The 23,334-nt window shown below is 36.1% G+C and overlaps 2 protein-coding genes across 5 annotated transcripts; both read left to right on the top strand.

The window, feature by feature from the left end:
* The first annotated feature begins 814 nt into the window (after positions 1-814).
* On the top strand, positions 815-6,737 carry LOC147480209 (cyclin-A3-2-like). Of its 4 annotated transcripts, XR_015206948.1 has the most exons (11): positions 815-1,190; positions 1,393-1,465; positions 2,013-2,360; positions 2,493-2,569; positions 3,388-3,421; positions 3,602-3,751; positions 4,425-4,586; positions 4,657-4,738; positions 5,460-5,573; positions 5,689-5,750; positions 6,277-6,737. XR_015206948.1 is itself a non-coding variant. In XM_086581424.1 (10 exons), exons 4-9 carry the CDS (start codon positions 2,508-2,510, stop codon positions 5,730-5,732), a joined length of 531 nt encoding a protein of 176 aa, XP_086437550.1. In that variant the 5' UTR covers positions 912-1,190; positions 1,393-1,465; positions 2,161-2,360; positions 2,493-2,507; the 3' UTR covers positions 5,733-5,750; positions 6,277-6,737. The 4 variants fall into 4 exon arrangements, 3 of the variants coding, with proteins under 3 accessions (XP_086437550.1, XP_086437549.1, XP_086437548.1); XM_086581424.1 differs by lacking the exon at positions 5,460-5,573 and having other exon boundaries at positions 912-1,190; positions 2,161-2,360; positions 3,391-3,421; XM_086581423.1 differs by lacking the exon at positions 5,460-5,573 and having other exon boundaries at positions 912-1,190; positions 2,020-2,360.
* Positions 6,738-16,809: 10,072 nt separating this feature from the next.
* On the top strand, positions 16,810-22,154 carry LOC147480208 (F-box protein At5g07610-like). The gene is made up of 3 exons (XM_086576341.1): positions 16,810-16,963; positions 17,806-18,977; positions 21,879-22,154. The coding sequence occupies exons 2-3, from the start codon at positions 17,825-17,827 to the stop codon at positions 21,914-21,916; spliced, it is 1,191 nt and encodes a 396-aa protein (XP_086432467.1). The 5' UTR covers positions 16,810-16,963; positions 17,806-17,824; the 3' UTR covers positions 21,917-22,154.
* Positions 22,155-23,334: the final 1,180 nt, after the last annotated feature.

Genomic DNA, 23,334 nt, shown 5'->3' with positions numbered 1-23,334 from the left:
ATTGGATGCAATATCCTTGATGAATATTTAACGGAAAATCATAAACTGGATACAAATGCATTGAAATAACCTTAAATAATAGTTAACTAGAAATCGGAAACCGGATGTAACTACATCGAACTACCCTCAAAGCATAAATAACCGGAAATTGATTGGAAGCTATATGCGAACTAACTTCAAAAAATAATTAACGGGACATCAAAAACTGGATGCAGATGTATTAAACTAACCTAAAAGAGTAATTAACGGAAAATTGGAATCTTAATGCAAATGCAATTAACTAATCTCAAAGAGTAATTAACGAAACATTGAAAACTAGATGGAACTGCACTGAATTAATTTTAATGAATAACTAACGGAAATCGTAAAACTTGGTGCAAACCGCACTAAACTAACTTCAAATAATAATTAACGGAAATCAAAAACTTGATGCAACTAAATTGAATTAACCTCAAAAGAATAATTAATGGGAAATCGAAACTAGATCCAACTACATACATTGAACTAGCCTCAAAGAATAATTAACGTAAAATTGAAAACTTGATGCAAATGCATTAAACTAATCTCGAAACATAGTTTTGCATATAGGGAGAATATAATATCTCGACAAGTATAGTTTTGCATTTTAAGTAGTGCTTATTATAATTATTTTATTATGATTGGAAATGTCTTGCTATTTAAGTAGCTTCAATATCATCTTTGCCACATTGAACATTATCACAAAATTTCAATCAAACTTCTATTATTAAACATAACAACCAAAATAAATCGATGGGTTTAAAACAAGTGATTAATATAATTTCCATATCTCATAGCTATGAATAGTTGCTAATATTTTTTAGAATAATTTAATATAACGACACCCGTTCGTAGGACGGGTTCGAAAGCTAGTGAAATCTTTAAAGCCCAACTAAGAACCAACCCGGATTGCGAAGTCAGTGCTGGAGACAAAAGGGCTTTTTTGTCATAACACCTCTAAAGGGTTTTTTCGTCATAAAACTCGAACGTTTCCGGTTTCCGATCATCTCCTTCATCTCTCCGACGAACAGCATGAATTTCGTTTTTTTTTTTTTTTTTTTTGTTTCTTTGTTTTTTTTTTTGATTTTTTTTTTTCCATTCCACAGAGAACAGTTAACGATTATATATCAGAACAAACTTTCAAACGTCAGGCGAAGGCCGATAAGGACGGTGTATGCTACCCTTATTCTTTTGTGTTTTAATTTTTACATTTTACGGTTTGGTAAGAAAGTTAGGGTTAGGGTTAGGGTTTTATTTTGATTTTTGGTATTATTAATTTCTTTTCTTGGGAAAATATGTTGTACTAGGTATATGGGCAGTGTCAAAATTTAGAAATTTTTATTTTGGATTTGAGTTTGGGTCAATTTATGACAGGACTCGGCTGCTGATGCGTTCATGTGTCCTCCCCTACACATCAGACATTTTAAGTTTCTACAGCAGCGTGGAGGTACTATTCTTCTTTCATTTTCAGTTCGTCTCTTTCAATCGGAATGTTACTTAGTAGTTTTGGTTAAGGGGTGAAGCTGCTAGTCTTAGAATTGGTGTTAAATGACCCATGCCTGAACTTGGGAGAAGTGCTATCTGTGGTCATTGGGTTTTGCTTGAATTTGACATTTTTAGACTTTGAGACTGGTTTTGTGTTTTATATGTTTAAAAGTGGTTTTCTGTTAACTTCTCTCATTCGTAATTATATGGATTTTGTAATAAAATGGTGAATCCACTATTTACCTATGTTACATGAACACGCCATAGTTTGAAAATAATCCATGTCGGATATGTATCCACTTGTCCATGTCGGGTACATATACGACAATAGTTGTATGTGATATACCTCAATTCTTAATATTTTTCCATGAATACAAAATCAATATAATAACAATTTACTATTCTGTCTACATTTGAATGTATGATTGCTTGGTGAAGAAGTTATTTTCTGAACATGCTTAGTGCCTAACACTATCTGTGAATTCTTTGGCAATGATGTGTTTATTTAGAGTACAGAGAAATATCTGCCATTGCATGATTCCATGGGCAGTGTCCAGAAACGTATTGATGTTGAGAAAAGGGCAGTCGTAGTCAATGAAGTCGCAAGACTGGCTGAGATCTTGGGGTATGGTACTCATTGCTTGTGCCTAAGTGTAGGATATTTGGATAGATTCTTATCGTCAACAGAAGTGGACAATGATGACCTTCTGGTGGTCGCTATGGCATCCTTGCTGATCTCCTCGTAAGATTACTTAACTCATACATTACATGGTTAACTAGTTAAAACTGTTTTTGTTGACATTTGGACACCTCCAAATGCCAAACGGTTTTGCTTCCAATTCTGTACCACCCAACAGGTATATGTTTAAAAACTCTTGTTACTTTCTTAAATTAACCACTGTGAATCTGTAAATTGCAATGAACAAAATAATAACTTGTGACAATTATTATCAGTTGTAATAGTATATGTTGTGTATGTTCATTTGCAGATTCTGGAGTGGGAGATGAAGCTGCTTCACCTTCTACAATATGATATTTGGACACCCACGATTATGACTTTTCTTGGGTGAGTAAAACTAACATACCTTAGGTTGTGTAAATAAATATGTCAAGTTTGAGGTACAATTTGTTATTTTTACTATTAAGTAGTTGTTTATTATATAAATTGTTGTTTTTCATTGTTTCCTTGAATGTTTGAATAAAAGATGGTTTTTAGAGATTAGAACAGTGGATGGAGGATGTGATCAAATCCAGTTAAGAATCCGCTAGATCTAAATGGTTGTAAATTGTCAGAGAAAAATAGAAAAGAAAAAGGAGTCCCAATGGCACATTGTTTCAGAGCCGATTAGGCTATCTGAGTAGCTGATGAGCTACTATCAATAAATAGCACTAGGCTTTCCTCAAGTCTCTAGCTATAATCTTCATTGAGTCATACCTGTGAATTTTAGTATCTAACTCATTTTGACGCTTTTGCCTTTTCTTTTGACTGGACTACTGTTCTGGGCTTTATATGAATTTAGTGTCTTATGACAGTTATTAAGGTGGCTTGTGATCCTTGTCGTAGTTCCGTGAAGTAGAAATCCTTAAGGTCTGCCTCTCTGTTTTCTCTTCGCTTCGATGTCTTGCTACAGGAAACCCTTTAAAAAGTTTAGAATTTTGCTCTATAAAAATGCGTTAAACCTAACTGGATAATGATCATTCTGCATAGTCACAAACTTTAAAAATATTGCAGTTAAAGCACCTATATACCGTTAGAGCACTTGAAATAACTATGTAACTACATAAAACAGTAGTTCTTGTCCTCTTAAATAGTTCTTGCCTGGTCAAAATTTTCTCTATTAAGCTTCTGTAATCTATTTTTGATGTCATTTTGTTTTCTTTCAGGAGTTTTAGCAGAGCTGCCCAAGTGCAATGCAAGGTAATAAGCAACTCTTCTCCTTTCCCTCGCCACATTGATGCAAAACAACAATTAAGAAAATTGTTCTTTTGTAGTTTGAAGATTAAAACCTAGTTGTTGTTTTACATAATTCTCATTGGTATTCATTACTGTTGTACATACATTGGGGGCCTGTTAATGTTGTGATCTTCTTTTCTGCAGTCACTTAGTTCAAGCTTTATCTTCTGCTGCTATTACTTTGCTGAGCTATCATTGTTGGAGTATGAAATGTTAAGATTTGTGCCATCGAAGGTAGCTGCAGCTATTGTGTTTCTTGCTAGTGTCACATTTAATCCAGAAAAGAATCCATGGGTAAGAAACAACATTTGCATTTGCTTATTTAGAGTTTTTTTCGCTAAAAATTCCAAAGTTGAAAGCACTGGCAAAATTATCCCTTAAAGACGAGAAAACTCTTTTCCTCTCCCACTCTGCCAAATTCATTACAAAATACCCATTTTGGCTTTTCATTTGTAAGAAAGACAACAGCTTATTATGCTTATTAACCTACCCTGCCTACCCAACCATTTTTCTTTCCGCATCTTTTCACCAAGTTCTGACATTTTTGGCACTATGATTATCCTTTAGGCCCTTTTCGTCACGTAGAATTTTAATGTTACAAAATGCTAGAGTTTTCTGTCGTTAATCTGAAATTTCCAAATTGTTAGAGATCCCATTGACCAATCCTGGATGGTAATCATAAGCATCTCTCCAGGTACCATGAACTATGTCGCGTTTCATGATAAGCAGCTCTCTTTATTCATGGTTTTTCAGAGTCCTAAATAGCGCGGCAGTTTCTAGGAAAATCGAGTGACATCCAATTAGATATTTTATTGACATACATTCTTCGATATAATATTTTGGCTAGAAAAGGACTCTAGGGGATCTTTTGTAAATCTTTTCAGCTTTGGGATATGTTGGGTATAAAACTCTGTTCTTTTCGTGCATATCTAGAAGTAAACAGTTTCTTATGTTACGAACTCTACAGAATCAGGAGTTGGAGGCTGTTTCAAAGTACAAATCCTGTCAACTGGAGGAGGTTGTGCTTTTGTTGAATAAGTTGGTTCTAAAGAGAAAGAGCTGCTCTCTGGACGAATATAAGGAGGAAATACATGGCAGTGCCATCAGGGCGAACTTCAGCCAGGAAAAGGTGTGTTTTTTCTGGTTGTTGTATCAAATTTGAACTTAGACTAATTTCTAATCAATTCTTGTTGAAACAGTTTGAGGCAGTCTCAGAAGTGGTCCCTTTGGTAGATATCCCCGTGCAGTACTTTCAGATTGGAGATATTCCTAGAGAAGAGGGTGAGTTGTTCATTTTCGCTGAGCAGTTCTTTGGACAAAGACTGATTTTAAAATACAGTATTTTTATATATTCATGAATGTTTAGCATGTCGGTTGGAAAAGGTACCTACAAACCCATATACCCATTTGTGAGTTTTCTTCATTCTAATTTTTTTTTTCCTGGAAGGTACCTGTTTGCCAAAAGTCATTGTTCCATGCTTTTCTTTTCCTTTTTTTTTGGGGAAAACATAGACCTTTATACTAAGTAGGTGTATGGTGCTATTTGGTTCCTCACTTCCTCCAATAGTTTATTTCTTGGACCTATCCACTTGTGCTATATTTTCATTAAATTTTTTTGTACATACCTTGAAATTAGCACCAAGTTTCATGAATATAGATGTTTTTGCTTATTAATAGGTTGATTGAATTTTATTTTAGTTTGCCTTTTTCGCTTTCTTACTTTTTAAGTTTGGTTGTCGTACTCTATTATAGTCGTTGCATGTCCTTAAATATCATCAAGTCAGTCATTACTCTTCACATTAACTCCAAAAGAGAATGAGCTTTGTGACTCTGTTTTTTTCCTTACAGAAACTTAGCATTTCAGTGTTATTAACGTATTATGACTTTTCCTACGACAATGGTTTATTTGTTCTACTTTAGCTGTTTGGTTAGTTGATGTCGCGTTCAAGTATAATTTCTACCTCATATGCTATGCTCCACTGAAATCTTTGATTTTTGCCAGAGGAGAAGAATGTGTCGTCTTCATCGCCTGTTCAACAAGAAAAACTAGGGTTAATGCAAGTCGATTAAGTAGTACAAGTAGCTCTAGCAGTGACTCTGGGTCCATTTTGAAGTGGTGTTCTGTTTTTCCAACGAAATTGTTTCTAATTTTCTATTGCAAGCTATTTCCAACTTATTGAAAGTCAGATTCTCTTATTCTGCTCTTAGTTCTTTCTGCTTTCATTTAACAGATTCTGATAGCGATAGCTCTTCTGCATCCCATGGTGGACACTGACTACGTGAGTTGAATTAGGTATACTCCTTTTTTTCTATTCACTCATTTACCTACCTCACATTTGATCTAATAGTATAGAAAATGTAAAGACTTCAAACTATATCAATTAGGCACAAGTCTTGATAATATCTTTCGTGCATAATACATTTGGTGTCATTGAAGAACAAATCCCTCCCCCCTCCCTCTCCTTACTGCAAGTCTGCAACTGGTAGCTTGTTGACGACTGGACATATATTTGTATGTTGTTTTTTCAGTAATTAGTATGCCTTTGTTGGGAATATCCAAGTACTCTTGTGTGGATACAGGGCTGACTTCAGAGGGGCTGATTTATTGTTTCAAAACTCGGTATCATCAAAAGAGCTTTTGTACTAATATAATGATAATTGCCGCTTTGCCTTTTGCTGCCTAATTGTGTCCAACCAGATTAGCAAAACTATTACCCTATTCTTACCAAAAGAAGCTGATTTTACGGGTTATGCATTTTGAGTTTAATTAAGAATCTATGTCTGTTAACTCTTACTCTTTATGGATTCTGCTTTTGCAGGAATTCCGTGTTGTTGCACATATCACTTTTAAGGACTCGCCCTCCTGCTGCAAATAACAAAAAGTATATTGCTCTGAAATCAGGAAAGGGTCATATTGCTTCTAGTTTTTGTTTCTGGTTTCCTCTCACCATACGCAATCTTGTATGTAAAGTTTTACTACATGTGATTAGACGCGGTTTTATCATGTGTATCAGCAGTTCAAATTTTGATCGTTAGTGTTTATCAGTATTAACACTACTCTGAAGAGGAGATCTAGCATATGGAAGTTGGCTCACCGGCTTAATGCCAGTAGGGCAGTAGGTAACAAGATGGATTAGTGCTTCCGTATCATCAACTGGAGTATAGGTTTTTCTTAAGATGTTGTGCAAGTACTTTTACGTTGTTAATGTTACGTATGCTGGCTGTACTTTATATTAGTGTTATGTTTGCTCCCTTTCTTCCAAGGGACGCGTTCTAGGGACTAGCAGATTTTACCTAATCGTTCCAGAAGTTGTCCATCCATCCATCTATCCCTGTTTGAACTTTGAAGCTTTGAATAAGCTATGCTAGGATATGCCAGTACGTCACCTCCACCACCACCTCCATAACCATCACTGGCACCACCACCAGTCCACCACAAGCTGCCACGTCCAACTGCTGTGGAGTGTTTATTGCCACAGCGTCTGCAATGTTTATCTGGATCTTTGCCACATGCAAAGGTAACAGTTGAAATTGCTGAGAAAGATGTTGCAGCCACTGAGCCGCGGAAAGCAGAAGAAAGGCCTCTGGAAATTGAAACAAAGAATCGTTCCCTTTACCTCCAGAACTAACATGATTAGGATGTTTTTTTTTGTGAGCACATGATTAGCATGTTAAGACTGCATAGCCAATCGTTTATAAAGGTTAGTAGGCCATATTTTCTTGTTCAAACGTCCAACACGTAAAGTGCCACATAAGACTTCGGTGAATAAATATTACCTGGCTCGTTCTGCAATTTGTTTCCCCAAGTCTCGGCAAAGTATTGACTATGGACTGTGGAATGTCGATTGTTTACTTTTCAATATTAGACAGAGATTGCGAATTTGTATTAGTGAAGTCTTCCATGTTTATTTTTATTTTTCTTGAAAACCTTTAAAACGTTTTTGTAAATATCCATTCCTTTCGGAACAACAAAACCTATCATTGCTCCAGATACATATTCACTTGATAGTTGTGAGCAAGCATGCCAGTCAATTCTTTGTCCCAATCCCAATAAATTGTTTTTGGAAAGGAACACAGTTTTGGTACTTTTGGTTAGCCAATTAATCAATGGAAGATTCATAATGCATTGGTTTACTAATTGATGAAGTTTACAAATTCATCGAAAATCACATGATAAAGTTTACTATATTCTGCAAACTAAACAGAGTGGTGCATCATATAACCATAAACGCGTCGTAAACTCTGCCACAGGTAGGTCTGTTGGAATGGATTTTTGCACTTGGGTGTTTCGTATGACTTCATACGCCAGTTCAGTTCATCCGTTGGTGTAATGTACTCCTCCCCTTTCCTTTTGACCCTCGTATAGATAGCAACAAGCCAGCGAACTGTATTACCCTGAGTCCTTGATGGGCCACCAGGCGGGTAAAGTGATGGGTGAGTGGTGAGTGGTGAGTGGTGAGTGGTGATGGCCTCCTAACAGTGTAGGGCCGAAATAAATTTCACCTACATAGTTTCAGAATACAGTTGAAATTTTTATAAATCGTGGCAGTTGACCCATTTTCTACGAACTCTATATAAGCTTTTATTAGAGTTTTAGCGTTAGAAATTCTAATGCATGTTTAGGAGTTTATCATCATCCCAAACATTAATAGAAGAAAATAACTTGGGGTTCCGGGATCATACCATGGACTGTGGTGGTGTAGTGTTTTTGACATAAAAAAATGGGTCTGTTACTGCCGGACCCATATTGTGTTGGGCAGACTCAAAAAAAAAAATTATTACAAGTGTTATATTGGTCCCAAAAAATCTTTAAAAAAACAATTATTACAAGTGTGTCATTGGTCTCAAAAAATTGAATTCGAAAATCCCAAACTTAAATGACCCGGCCACACCATTTGGACTTAGTCCCAAACGACTTGCACACCGCTTGAGTTTTACTTAAAAACGACGATGCCCACACCGGTCAAGAGGCCAAAAAACCGAACTTTATTTTTTTCAAAGTTCAAATCCCAAACGACATAGCCACACCGTTTGGGATTTAGTCTAAACGGTGTGACCATATCGTTGGGGATTTTTCAAAATTCAAATCCCAAACAACATGGCCACACCGTTTGGAACTTAGTCCAAACGGTGTGGCCATATCGTTGGAGACTTAGTCAAAACAGTGTGGCCATATCGTTAGGGATTTTTCAAAATTTAAATCCCAAATGACATGGCCACACCGTTTGGAACTTAGTCCAAACGGTGTGGCCATATCGTTGGAGATTTTTCTAAGTCCAAATCTCAAACGACATGGCTACATCGTTTTGGACTCAGTCCAGATGGTGTGACCAGATCGTTTGGTGTGCACAACGAATGACCTAGCCGGGTCGTTTAAGTTTGGGGTTTTCAAATTTTCTAATTCAACCACTGTACACATGCATATTCAGCCCTAGTTACGTGCATATTCAGCCCTAGTGTTTAATGTTAGTATTAGGATATAGTTTTCATGGTTTAAAATTTAAGATGGTGGAAGAGAAGAGAAGATAATAGAGAGAAAGACTGAAAATGGGAAATTCACGTTGGTTTGGGAGGTATCCAACACAAAACAACTTTTTGGAACCAATGACACACTTGTAATAATTATTATTTTTTGGACTTTTTTGAACTAATAGCACACTTGTAATAATTGTTTTTTTTTTTACTTTTTGGAACCAATGACACACTTGTAATAATTATTATTTTTTGGACTTTTTTAAACTAATAGCACACTTGCAATAATTGTTTTTTTTTTTGGGTCTACCCAACACAGCGTCTGTCAGTAACAAGTACCTAAAAAAATCGAGTTGTTTTATATGAGTGTTGTATTAGGCGCCACTGAAATTAGATTGGGCAGCCTCCAGCCCAAGTCCAAACAACAAAGCCCAACTAAAGGCCCAGTACACCCCCCACCAAATCGCCGAAACCGGAAAAACCTCTTCAACCGGTCATCTCTATCGCGCAAAATCCTTCGCGAAACCCTAACAAAAAATACCCAAAATCAACTTCGTGAATTGAAGCAATCTAATCCATAAACAATCGCGAAATTACAACCTCACAACATAAACAATCAAACAATCTATTGTTTATTATAAGAACTTGAGCAGGTTAGTTCGAAATTTGATGGATTTCAAAATTTGATGGATTGAAGAACTTGAGCAGATTGGTTCTTCGCGATTGAACTAATTTAGTTCTTCTCACAACAACAATCTCTCGAAATTTGATGGATTGAAGCCCAGCAACAGGTTAGTTCTTCGCGAATGGTCTTCAAAAATCAGCTATTTCGAAATTGAAGCAAAACATAACACCCACAGCTATTTCGAAATCAGCTTCTTATCCTCACTCCGCGGCTATTTTGAAAAAGTCACTCCAACTTCAACTTCAAAAAATCATTTGCCGATTGTTACTCCAACTTCAAACCGTCGTCGTCGGGACTCGGGCATCAATCAATTGAGACAAATTTAGAAGTCATCAATCACGTGGAAAGATATAGGTAAGTTCTTACTTGATTACTTTAAGTTTCTAATGTCGGTCAAAGTTCTTGTTAAAATATCGCATTATAATTGGTACACCATTCTATATTTCCAAGTTAAACAAGCTCTCTCTCAACGAGCGGCGAACTTCGGTCTATCTGGAACATTCATTAAAGATGTCAAGCGTGTCGATCGTTAAGGTTCATTTTTGTCGTTGATTTTATTTTTAGGAAACTATAATTATTGAACTATAATCATTTTTGTCGTTGTAATTGAGATTGAACAGTTGTCTTTATTATTGTAATAATTCAACATTGTGTAGAGTAGATTGTTAGTTTTTTTTTCCAAGTAGTGACAAAGTTTGACAACCAATGCCAAAGTTTGATGATCAAATTTCTTGCTAAATTTGCCTTTTGACTGTTACGGTGAGAACTCAAGTCAAGATCTCTTTATTGTTCTTATAAGATGCATTTTACTTGATTTGTTTATATTTATATTTCACTGTGGCTAAGTTTAGGTCAGTTATATGAAGAGACAGTACTAAGCTAGATTGGCCCGAGTAGACAAATATTGTATGGGCTCTTCTTGTGCCATTGGCTCGACGGGAGGCTCAGGCACACTAACTAAAACTTATTGATTAACCGAGCTTGTACTGTTGTACATATTGAAGTTCAGTTGGCTCGAATCGAAGTCTTGACAGTTGATACTTGATACTAGTCTTAGTCTACGTTGGGGCCAAAGGTTATTGCTTCCGCCTGTTGGTCTGCATGAAAGAATAAAGTAGCTCTGTAGCTCCATTAGTTAAAAAAAATCTCAGGACACATAATTCTTTATTTAACGTATATATAAGATAAAGAAAATCATTGCACGCACTCATGATAAAGAAAGCACCCAGTTGAATTTTTATGACGAGGAAGAGTAATGCTATTCTAAGCTATTAAGTTAACAGGTAAGTTATACAAGCTAGTTTTCAATTACCCTAGGTTTTGAGTAGTGTTATTTGTATAGTGGTTATTTAGCATTATAGTTTTTTTTTTCGACCAATAGAAATGATATCGGTGTATATTATTATCTTTTTTATACATTTTGATGGTAATAAGTAATACGATGATGGTATAGTAGAGTTTTTGTTTAGTTTAGCACCATTCACTGTTATGATGATAAATGGTATCATTAATTTCCCTTTAGTTGCATTTAATCGAAAATCATTTGTTTTACCAATTTAAAGAATTTCGTGTATTTGGGATTTGGTATAATGTATGAGGCGATTATGATAAGGATGACTATAGAGTAAGTAAGGATTAGGAGGTATATCAACTTGTTTATCAATTGGTTTGAGTGTCTCCCTCGCATTTTCAACAGTGTGAGTTTAAAAGGATTGAAGGAATTGTGAATATGTCGTAGTCTTGATTGCATTATTGAGTGGCGTTAGAATCCTTTAGAGTTGTAGCTGATAGCTCCTGTACTTGATTTGCGCAGGAGTTTCACCAGATAGCCATCCAGCTTACATCTTCTCACAATCCAATCGTCTCACAATCCAGGTATGGCGCACTAGATATAACTGTTATTTTCCTCTCACATTACACTCGAAGTATGTCTTCTACTCACATTTTCTGTAATGTTTCTATTCTTGTCTTTGGGTTCACCAATTTTTTTGGTGTAGAAACTGAGAATCTCTTATTAGCTTCTACAAGATATTTTATTTACTTTGAAAGATTAGTTTTTTATGTGTGAGTGGTAACGTGAAATTAAGAAATGGGTTGTTCACCATTTTTTGTTTTTGTTTTTGTAGTTTTATAAGTGTGTGTTAGTAATTGAGTTTGTTTGAGAAGTAGAATATTTGTTCTGAAGGTCAAATGAATTTGCAGTTTATACAAGTGACCCAACCATGTACTATAAAGCATTACATTATACATTGCATATGCCAATTAAACTAAAGAAAGCTATTGTTTTGTTTTTTCGGATGTTGATGGAATAGTGACAATTGCAATTTGGCACATGCCATTGTGTTCTAAATAGTATTGTTGTGGCTGAACAGTTATATTTGAACTAGATGCTTAATCAGCCCACGCCCATTCCGTGTGGGTTATATTGAAACAAATTTACAAATGTAGACCGGAGGATTTGTAGGCTAAACAGAGTCCAACAAACCCACACCCACTTTCTCATGAGTTAGGACACAATGAGGTTTTCAAAGCTTTAAGACCTATAGACCATCCAACATGCTTTCGACCTTTAACCCTCTCAAAAGCAATCTTGCTTTCCAAGCTTTGAAGCCTTAGTCGTAAAAGCTATATTACGCATTTTACGAAGGTAACTACTAACTAAACTAATATTGAAACTGAATGTTTTAAATTATGAGGCTCATTATTTTAATTCTGACCAATGGACTTCACTCACTTTGTATATTTCTCTCTTTATTGTGTTTATGAATTCTTTAGCATGCGTTTTAAAATGTAATGGTTTGTGTTTCACATATAGGATTTAAAATGTACATATATTTAGCTAAGATTGATCTATACTTGGGTGTCGGCAGAGTAGTTGGCTTCTCTTTAAGGAGAAGTTAAGTAGCAAAAGCCGAGCTTGAGATATTATAAACACTTACCTGTTTTACTACCTCTGCCAGTGTGGAATGTTAGACCCAAAAGCACATATGACAGCATTAGGCTCTGATTCTATCCAAATTGATGTTAGCAATGCCATATAACTAGACCCAAAAGCCGAGTGTGTTATCCCATGTACTTTCTGGTACTAGCCATGTACTTTCTGGTACGGCAATCTCCATAAGCTTCCTAATCATAACCCTCTGCTCTTCTTCAGAAACCATTTCAAACCTATTCATGAACAAGTCCATCGAAGGTGCAACATCGGGACCAACACCCACTGACACATTGGGAGAAGCAGACAATGTTTTCCAAAAGGGGTCGATAGCAGTCAAAGGGATGGACCGCTCTTGCTCTTCAAACTCAATTAATTCATGAGCACATGGCAGTCCATGGCTTGTGCGCAAATAGCACCAACACCTTATCTCTCCATCTTTAACACGCTTTACGCGGGTATCTATTTCTTCAAATAACAAGTCTAAACACTTGCGTGAGACAAGGCCTCTGAGTTCACGAAACAAAGGAATTCGGTGGTGGTGCTGAGTTACAATCATACTTCTCTCGAAGGTAGCTCTAATCTCGGACATCTGGATCTCTAGAATCGGGTGGATTAAGCTAAACATACTCAAAAAATCATGACAGTTTGCATTTCCTAGTACACGCTTCACCTGAGCATGAAACCCTTCAACTCGATTGGTCGTTGTACTCCCAAAGTGAATGTGTTGGTCAGTCCAACAACATACGAATCGATCCCTGTGAGGAAACCAAGTCTCTCGTAAATAACAAACAAAATTGGAGTACTCAACCCTGTAATATTTTTCCAAATCATCCCATCTACGCTGGAAAATAACCTTTGTCTTCGATTTGACTCTGGTGTTCCACGAGAACTGGGCCTTCTCTACAAGTTACGTAGTTGGAAAAATATCGTAACATTTTGAAAGGGCGCGCGTAGCGATATGCCATCTACATAGATGCTTGTGTCGCGTTAGGAAAAACTCTGTCGTGGCACTGCACTCATCGGGGCTAAGTCCCTCGGACCACGATCATCGGATGGGCTTATGTCACCAAGGAAGCCACTAAAATGATGCAGGGGCCCACTCATAGTCGATTGTTGTTTTGGATGAAGCAAAGACGACACACGATGAAAGATTTCCACGTTGAAGTCACCCCAACAAACCGTCATGCGAAAGGCCGGCGATACGTTAGTTTTGTAGGTAAGCGTCTAACATGAAAACTGTTGGAAAAGTCCGAGCCAACTTAACACCCTTACGGATGGGCCCATAACAATCCGTTATCTCCTCGGTATTCTCATCCTGTCTCAACTCCTCAAAATAATGTTCTTTTGCTAACAACTCACTTAATCTGTAATTGTGTGAGACCGTTCATATCGATTTCCTCGCGTTACGCTTGCGGTGTAGACTTGGGATATACTAGAGATGTTATCATGATACCTATTCTTGATGGAATCCAATATTTGTTTAGGTTTTATTCCACACTTACTCATCTCGACAAATACTTTCGAACTCTGGAGCGGTTAGTCGAAAGTAGCAAATGCATGTCCTTCAAGGGTCTTCGCCAATGGATGGTTGTGAACACCATTAAGAGCGACAATTTTCCAACTATCGGCGATCTTGCGTTGGAAAACACCTTTTAACTTAAATGGACATCCCGATTTCTTGGTTCCCGACCTTCTCTTATTAGCCTTCTCTTAGCCTTCCTTCTTGTGTGACCGATACACACCCGAGTACTTTCGCAAGCCAAATTCAATCTTTACTTCGGTTTCCTTTGGCACACTCAGGCTTTTCAATGACCACAACAACATTAACTTGTCTTCCTCTAGCGGTTTGCCCAATCGATTGCCTCGCTTCGTGTATGAAAGACCTAAACACATAAAAACAACAACTATTATTAATACACTAATAAAATTATATTTAGAAAATTTAAAAAAAAATGAAATCAATGCCTACAATCATACCTCTTTTCGTAGTAAAATTTCGTTGTATCACTTAAAATCGGTTGACAATCCACATCATTCGAGTTTTGCGGAAGATCGGTTCCGGATAGCGGCAAAAGAATTCTACATATAGAAGAATAAAACAAGAGTCTCAAACAATTTGCATTTAGTTTCAAACGACCCGACCATGTCGTTTCATCAAGAGTCCAAACGACCCGGCCATGTAGTTCTATAGTGTAATGAAACGACCGGCTATGTAGTGCTATAGTGTAATGAAGCGACCCGGATGTGGATTACGTAGTGTTCTCAAACTACACAGCCATGTCGTTCAGTAGTGTTCTCAAACTCAGGCCCATGTCGTTTGATAGTGTTCCCAAACCGACCGACCATATCGTTTGGGCTCGGGTTTTGCATTCATTCATTTTGCATCCATTCATTCATTCATTCAATCAATCAAGTGTTTTGTATTCATTTTAATCAAGTGTTACCTCATTATTTAGGTTTGCATTTTGTCGTCGACGATTTCTCGAATTTCATTTGCTTTCGACTTGTCGATCTTCAAATTCTTCACCTTGACCTTCAACATTTTGTTCCACTTCTTCACTTTCAACATATCTTCTATTTTCTCCTTCTCTAATTTGTTGTTCTTTCTCTAATTTGTTGTTGTACCTCAAACATTACCTCAAATACTTCTTCTTCATCTTCATGTTCCATTTAGAGAAACTTGAGTGTATAGAGAAACTTGAGTATGTAGAGAAACTTGAGTATTCTATGTAAACCCTAAACTCTAAACCGAAAGTGAATGAGTATTCTATATATATTTGAAATTTTGATATATTTGAATAATTGAGTGAAATATATTTGTAAACCCCCAAACTAGTTTATTATTTACAATTGAATAAAAAAAATGGAAAAATAACAAGTTTAGATATAAAACAAATTATTATTTTAGATTTGGATAATTTAGTGAAATATGTTTGAAATTAAATTTTTTTTTTATGTAAGATTTAAATTTGTAAACCCTAAACCCAAACCCCAAACCCCCAAACTAGTTTATGATTCAAAATTTGAAAAGAAAAAAAAAAATAATAAGTTTATAAATAAAACAAATTATTATTTTGAATAATTAAGTAAAATATGTTAGCACGAAATTTGTAAACAACTCTAAACCCTAAACCCTAAATCTCAACCTAGTTTATGATTCACAATTTTAAAAATAAAATAAAAAATAACAAGTTTAGATATAAAACAAATTATTATTTCAAATAATTAAAGTGAAATATGTTGGTGCGAAATTTCTAAACCTTGAACTCTGAACTCTAAACCCCAAACTAGTTTATGATTCACAATTGAAAAAATAATAATAATAACAAATTTAGATATAAAACAAATTATTATTTTAGATTTTATGGCATGTTTGATTACATGTTTTAACTTGGTTATAAAGATACTATGTCATATGTAGGATAAAGAGTGTAAAGAGTGCATGTAGTTTTATTGATGTAATTGTGTTGTTTCTAACCCAATTTTTTAAATCGGATTTCAATTTTTCTAATTCAATTGAAATCGTTTGAGTGCATTTGGAATCGTTTGAGTCGCGTGTCCACGTTGTTTGAGTGTACACTCAAACACGTGACCAAGTCGTTGAGTGTATACTCAAATTACATGTCCAAGTCGTTTGAGTGTATACTCAAAACTACATGGACAAGTCGTTTGAGTGTTACTCACACTAACACTCAAAACTTCTGGCGGCCATATCGTTTGAGTGCATACGACACGCCATGTCAAACGACCATATCGTTTTGAGCATACACTCAAAACTACGTAGTTTGTACACTCAAAACTTGGTCAAGCCATGTTTTATTTTACACTCAAACGACATTTTGCCGTTGTGTTACTCAAACGACCATCACTGGCCGCCATGTCGTTTGAGTGTACACTCAAACTGTCGTTTGAGTGTTAGTTCGTTTTGCATGCTTAATCGTATGGACGCGGTTGTTTACGGCGACACAAACTCACACTAACAAACTCAAACTACCATGTTGTTTGAGTGCCCAAATGGTGTATATGCCGGCCATTAGCCGGTAGTAGGATACTTTGTACAGTACTACTGCTTGTATTGTAGCATTACTAGGTGCCAAAATAACCGACACCTATTTTGGCTGGCTTCTGACTTGAAAAAGAAAACCAAGTGTTAGTGCGCGAGATGTAGGGTACGCCCTCACATCTCGGCCACTCATCACAAAAACTATTGCATCCAAAGTAGTGTTTCTTGCGCAGGATACATCTCGCGCACCGAAGTAGTGCTCAAAATATAAACCCGTGTTCAAATTTAGAAGCCTAAGCAAAATTTTATTTTTTGTTTAAAAAGGGACTAGAAACTGTCGACTTTATTTATTCATCTAATCAAATATTTATGTATGATGATTCCGGAGTGTTGATATTCTTCAAGATCCAGGTTTCGCCTCTGTTTTTTATTTTTATATTATTGGTTGCTTAGAATTGCGACATGAAAGTTTAATTGAAAAAGATTAACTCTTTCATGTTTTTTTTAGGGTGTTAGTTATGCTTTCATTAGTAAACTGTTCAAAGAAACAAGTAGTGGGGATGTGTTAGGTTGAATTTGATTATATGTAAAATTTCAAGCTTTATTGGTTTGAGTTTTTCTTTATATAACAAGGAAGCTGTGGGGAGTGCTACGATTTTCTTCAAATTTGAGTGTAGGTGCTTTGTTTACGTTTGGTTTGATTGGTTTAAAAAGCTGGAAACACCTATATGGCAGGAATTCCCACTGCTTTCACGTTTTATTTCTTAATATGCTCCTTTGTATTTCATCTGTCACTGTTATTGTATATTCCTGGATGGGTTCGGCATTAGTTCTAGTTTGGTGAATTTGCATCCCTAGCAGCAGTTTTACAGCTTCAGCTGCTCTATTCTTTTCAGGAGCTTCTTCTTCATTTGGTGCCCTCTGGTTTGCGGTCTACTATTTAATTATTTATCTAAGTTATTTATCGCTCTGGTCAAAGGTGTAAAAAGCATCTCTGTCAATGCTCTCGTAATCCCACTCTAGCTCCCACACACAAATATCAGCACACTGTTTTCTCTCTCTGTATATATACATATTGGACATGATTGCATGATTGGGATTGGGTCCACAAAATCATATAAGTTTTCACTGAGGTTTGTCAAACTTGTAATATGGCAAATAGTTATAGTTTTGGTCTTGGATACATGCATTTTGGTATTATTGACTCATGTTGGCTTTCATTGATTGGAATTTTTAAACGTGTTTGTTTGCAGGTACAGACTTCGTTCTGAGATGTTCACATTAAAGAAACATAAACCCACAATTTCTTCTTCATCCATTACTAGGATCACTGACTTAGATGACTATATATTGGCGGAGATCATAAGCAAATTGCCTATAAAGCATATGATTGGTTGCCAATCTGTATCTAGGTTATGGCACCACGTGATTTCTAGTATATGTATTCCAAAGATAACATCATCTCCTGTGTACGGTTTGATTTTCAACACTTGCATCCCTTTTCCTAAATGCAAAATGGGTACTTGGAGTTTTGCTTGCATAAATGCTTTTAGTGAAAAGGTAGGTTCGCCCAATACCTCTTTGGTAGAATCTTGTCTTGGTAGAAGGTTACCTTTTGATCCTTCTCCAAATAGTTTACTCGATTGTTGCAATGGAATGCTCCTCTTCTTTGATCGATCTTCTATGCAGTTTTATGTCTATAACCCTTCCACCGAACAGTATATTGCTATCCCTAATTCACCTCGGAGGGGTGGCCCTCCGGATGGTGCTTTGTTCTTTGATCCTCACTTCAAAATTGTACATGTATCAGGCTTATCTCCAAGATTGAATATTTATTCTCAAGCTACTCGCAAGTGGTCGGTATATAATTTAGATTTGGATCCTTGTGTCGTTGATTCCTTTTGGTCCCCGCGTTATGTTTTTTTAGATGGATTTCTCTATAAGCTATCGATGTCGGGACATCTGGTGATAATTGATTTACAACAGATAGATTCTCAAGCAATCAAACTTCCGGATCTCGTTGTGGCAGGTGATCTCATTGGGTGTTTAGGGGTGTCTCAGGGTATTCTCCATTATTCTTGGGCTGATAAACAGTCAAATATGAGTGTTTGGATGTTCGTTCAGAGAGGTGACACTAAAGAATGGGTCTTAAAGCACACTATCTCCCTAGAGTACCGCTACAAGCATCCGGTATTGAATAATGACCGTGATTTCTTATGGTTTTCAGTGTTTGCATTTCATCCAACTTCAGATATGCTTTTTGCTGGTAACCTGGGGGAGTTATTTTGTTACGATCCGGGCACGAAGAGATTGGAGAGAATTTGTAGACTAAGGGAAGACACTGTCATATATAGCGGCCAGTGTCTTGTTTTTCCTTTCTCAGTCAACCTGACTCCTCTATGTGCACCCCTGAAAGAAATAGCTGGTGAGCCAAAACATGCTTTAACTTTTTCTTTTGTTTGAATCTAGTCCTTGCTTTCTTACTTAAAATGCTTCAATTGAGCCTTTTTCTACTTCCATGTTGGTTTGTAGTATATGCAATAGAATAAATCTATCCATTTCATTGTTAGACTATCTTGAATTAGACTGTTTTATTGTTATAATTGTGTTATTATATCATTATATATATTAAATATGGACATCTAACTCAAAACCAATTGGTTATGAGTGAAGAGGCTAGAAATTTATATACATTTTTGAAAGCTTTATGGAATGTGGTACTAAACAGCTCAACACCCCCCCTCACGGGTGGCTTTACTTGAGCCTCAAACAAACACACTTGGGTGACGTGGAGTAAACAACAAACCCTTTGGGCCAAACAAAATAGCCCGTCTGATACCATATTAAATCTGGAAGTCCAAGTGAAACCCGATTTGTTATGAGTGGAGAGTCCCAAGAACTATACATATCCCATGGGGGACTAAACATCTCAACAATTTTATTATCATGTGTGTTTTGTTGTAAAATTTCAATTTTATTTGTCTAAACTACATAGTTGGTATATTTGGGTAGTGATTTGTTGTCTCACCAAGAATACCATCCAGTGGACTGAGTTCATATAATTTTATCACGACCTAACTAATAATATAGACCCGTGATCCCTTTAAGGCTTTAACTTGTGGATGGTTGAATACTTGTCACTAATGACATTGTTCCTAAGACCATCTTCATCTCTACCAAACTTCGAAATACACGTAGAAACAAAAGACTTGTCACCTCTTTGGTACGTGCTTCAACCTGATGGTCAGAGAAAGTAAAACTGTAGAACGAGCACCTTCAAGAGACTGAAATCCATAAAACCAAAATTACTAGCAAATTTCTTGAAGAACTCATGTTTCTGTTTAGATGGCCACCTCCTCGTTTTTCACCAGTGTGTCTGGTGGCATTAAAATCCCTGCCTATGCACAAGGGATGATTGGAGTAGCCTCAATCATCTTCCAATTCGACCACAGTTGTTCTTCATCACCATCAGCAACACACCGATATATATCTGTAAAACAAACTTGGAACCATCTCCAGAGGAACACGCGAAATAGAAAATTGAAGGCACCTCTAAGAGATTCTTCACTTTCCAACCAATCAGTATCCCATATTACAATCTGCCCAGCTTGTCATTACCCAAGGCTGACCTCCCCAAGGCGGCTGTCATTATTAACACCCCCCCCCCGACTTCTAAGTCGTTTGTAAGTACAATTTTATTGGTTTCTGGATCTAAACTCATTTTGCTTCAGATTTTGGAATTCTATGTTTATGAAGAATAAGCGTGAGTCAATGTTGTAGAATTGTAAATCGTATCTTAAACCATAGAGGTTAAGAGTTAGATTAAATCTTAAACCGTATCATAAGATTTTTTTTCTCGAAGTATTTTAAACTTCAAAAAATATATGGATGATTAGAAACCTATACAAGTATGAAGTTATGTCAATTTTTCCATGATTTCCATAAATTACCAGGCATTAAGTTTACCTAAGGTAAATAACACATAATGACTCCAAATCCAAATTTAAATCCAAGAACTTTAGAATAAAGAACCATAAACTTTGTCTTGTATGAGTTGAATTGGTGTACTAAGATTTTATAGGCAAAAAGAATGAAGTATGTGCCTTTTGTCTGTCTTTTTTTTTATTTAGTATAATTATTATAGTAGTTGACTAGTTGGGTCCCCATGATTTTTGAGTAGAAGATAGAAATGCAAGAAAACCCATGGTAAATTTACATTTTCTTGTTTGCGGTTTTCCAATTAATGTATTATTTGCACCCACATATTCATTGTTTACACCCACCTATTTAAGTAAACCCTACCTCTAAGATTAGATCTAGAAGAGAAGTCGTCACAAATAATCCTATCTTTCTCTCCCTCTCCAGAGTACAAACCGTAAGATTTAAGTTTCAACTCGAGATTTACGATTTTTATATAAACCGCATGCGATTCAATACAGTTTTGTAAATTTCCGGTTTTCCCAACGAGTTATCTCGTTTTCTATGCAGTTCCGAGTTAACTCGAGAGTCAACTCACGGTTTTTTCCGGTTCCTACAACAACTGAGCATGACTGTTAGGACCTTCTAATTTTGATGGGATGAGAACTGGTAAAGGGCCCTGGTGGGTTGGGATGTGTCAATCGATGCGGCATTGATTGCCTTCTTGGGGGAGGGGAGGGGGAGGGGGAGGGGGGGTTCTACTGTTGTATTTAATGTCATTCTCCTATGTAAATATGGTTGAGTTTTGAATGTTTTGGTCCCAAGCATCACTTGGAACTCTGGGAGTCTACTGGAGTATTTAATGTCATTCTCCTATGTAAATATGGTTGAGTTTTGAATTTTTTGGTCCCAAGCATCACTTGGAACTCTGGCAAGGTCGCCTTAAAGTTGGTATTTCTTACCATGAACTGGTGGGTGTTAATTTAGAGGATCTGACATGATTTTCCTTTACAAAGTGCATATGTCCCAAGGTTGTATAACTTTAGTTGGTATGTCTTTCCATGAACTGGGAAGTTGTTGTATACATATTTTTGGGTACCCTATGTTTTTTGATGGACGGGAAAGTGTCATTTGTATGCATACCTATCCTGGTTGGACCACCATGGCTAAATTGTTTTCTGCTTATAGAATAGGCCTTACCTACTTGGTCAGTTGGGTAAATAATAAGAAAATTGAGACAACAAACAATGATATGAATTGAATTTTCTCTTTTGATTTGATAGTCAATTAATCATTATTTTTTCAAATACTTTTACACTTTGATTAGCTAATTAAACTTGTAATTTCCTTATATTTCTTGTAATTCTTCATGGGGCATGATGATTCTAATAAGATCCTTTGCTTTCAGGGAAGGACGAGATACATAAGAAGTTGCGATTTGATTGACTCTGAGGAATTTTCCTGGATGGGTTCGGTGTTAGTTCTGTTAATTGTAATCATCTAGTTTGGTGAATTACAATTGGTGATCCATTTATTTTCCTACAGTTGGTCAATGCCCTAGCAATGGTTTTACAGTTTCAGTCGCTCTATTCTTTTCAGGAACTTCTTCTTCATTTGGTGCCCACTGTGTTGCAGTCTACTAGTTAATTATTTATCCAAGTTATTTATCAGTCTGGTTTGATTATGTCTTTGTGTCTTTAATGTTTCAATATTAACATATACTTCACACCTTCTATGCCACTCACAACTTGAGTTGCCTGCTAGCATTCCTTTTATCTATATGGTGAAACAGCTAAGTAGCAAAGATAATTATGGTGCTTAGGAGTACTTTACCTCTTTCTCATATGTATTGCTAGTTATGTAATATGGGATGATACGTTGATACCTTTCATATCATGGTCTTGACTGTGGTTTGAAATGAAATTGATCTGTACTTACCTAACTGTATAGATCTTGATATCTTATGATTCAGATATTAGGACTCACTATTCACTTATTTGTTAGAGTGCATTTTGTGTCCTGAAAGACTTTTTCTATTTCTGTTTAGTTGCTTTTCATAAGTAAAACATATTATTTGCTTTCAATACTCCATAGATACCCCTTCGATTTCCTTAATCTTTTTGATGTCGATATGCTATATAATTTACAATTAGCTCCTCCACTGTGATATGGTGTATCATTGTGAGTTTGATACATTTGTAAGTTTGGTAAGCAGGATTAGAGAAATGAAGAAGAATTTCAAAGATACATTTGGACAGAAATAAAAATACCTCTTGTACAACAGCATCTAGACTGATAAAAATGACAGATTTTACACTGTACAGTAAGACAATAAGTTATCTCTTGGTAAACTGGAACAAGGTTTAAGGCCGGTAGGAATGGTTTGGGTAGATAGTTTGCAGTTTGCTGGTTTTGTTTAGGAGTAAGTTCCTTGATTTAAGAGTGTTTAAGGAGATCATTGGAGCGTTTAAGACCACCTCAACATCAATCAACTTTGTAATCTTAGGGAAAATAAGGGGAGTTTAGTGTCCAATTTTGTCTTTCAGATTTGGGAATCTCTGCAAGTTATGAGTATCATTCATAAGCGTTTGTTATTGTCAGAACTCTGTCAGAGATGTTCGTCAGGGAACTTGTGGTGTGGTAAAAACGATTTCCAAGAATGCTCCTCTCTGGTCTCCTCATATATGGTTTATGAGTTGAAGGTGGCATAATCAGCGACTTCATTTGGGATGACACTGAGAAGAACCAAATTACAGTGTAGTTTTTCTAGATAAGATATAATTTATCTGTTCAGTGTTACAAATTATAATTAGTTAATTACCATAAATGTGACCCATCTTTTGAAATGGTTTGTTTATGTACAG

Source organism: Coptis chinensis, chromosome 8, assembly GCF_015680905.1.
Source record: "Coptis chinensis isolate HL-2020 chromosome 8, ASM1568090v1, whole genome shotgun sequence".
NCBI classification, from domain to species: domain Eukaryota; kingdom Viridiplantae; phylum Streptophyta; class Magnoliopsida; order Ranunculales; family Ranunculaceae; genus Coptis; species Coptis chinensis.
This window is presented reverse-complemented; position numbering and strand designations above follow the sequence as displayed.

Coding starts and splice junctions, on each gene's coding strand:
- LOC147480209 (XM_086581423.1), top strand. CDS start 2,508: ATGAAGCTGCTTCACCTTCTACAATATGATATTTGGACACCCACGATT. Junction 3,422..3,601: donor CTGCCCAAGTGCAATGCAAG/GTAATAAGCAAC, acceptor TCTTTTCTGCAG/TCACTTAGTTCAAGCTTTAT. Junction 4,587..4,656: donor CGAACTTCAGCCAGGAAAAG/GTGTGTTTTTTC, acceptor TTGTTGAAACAG/TTTGAGGCAGTCTCAGAAGT.
- LOC147480208 (XM_086576341.1), top strand. CDS start 17,825: ATGTTCACATTAAAGAAACATAAACCCACAATTTCTTCTTCATCCATT. Junction 18,978..21,878: donor ACCCCTGAAAGAAATAGCTG/GTGAGCCAAAAC, acceptor CTTTGCTTTCAG/GGAAGGACGAGATACATAAG.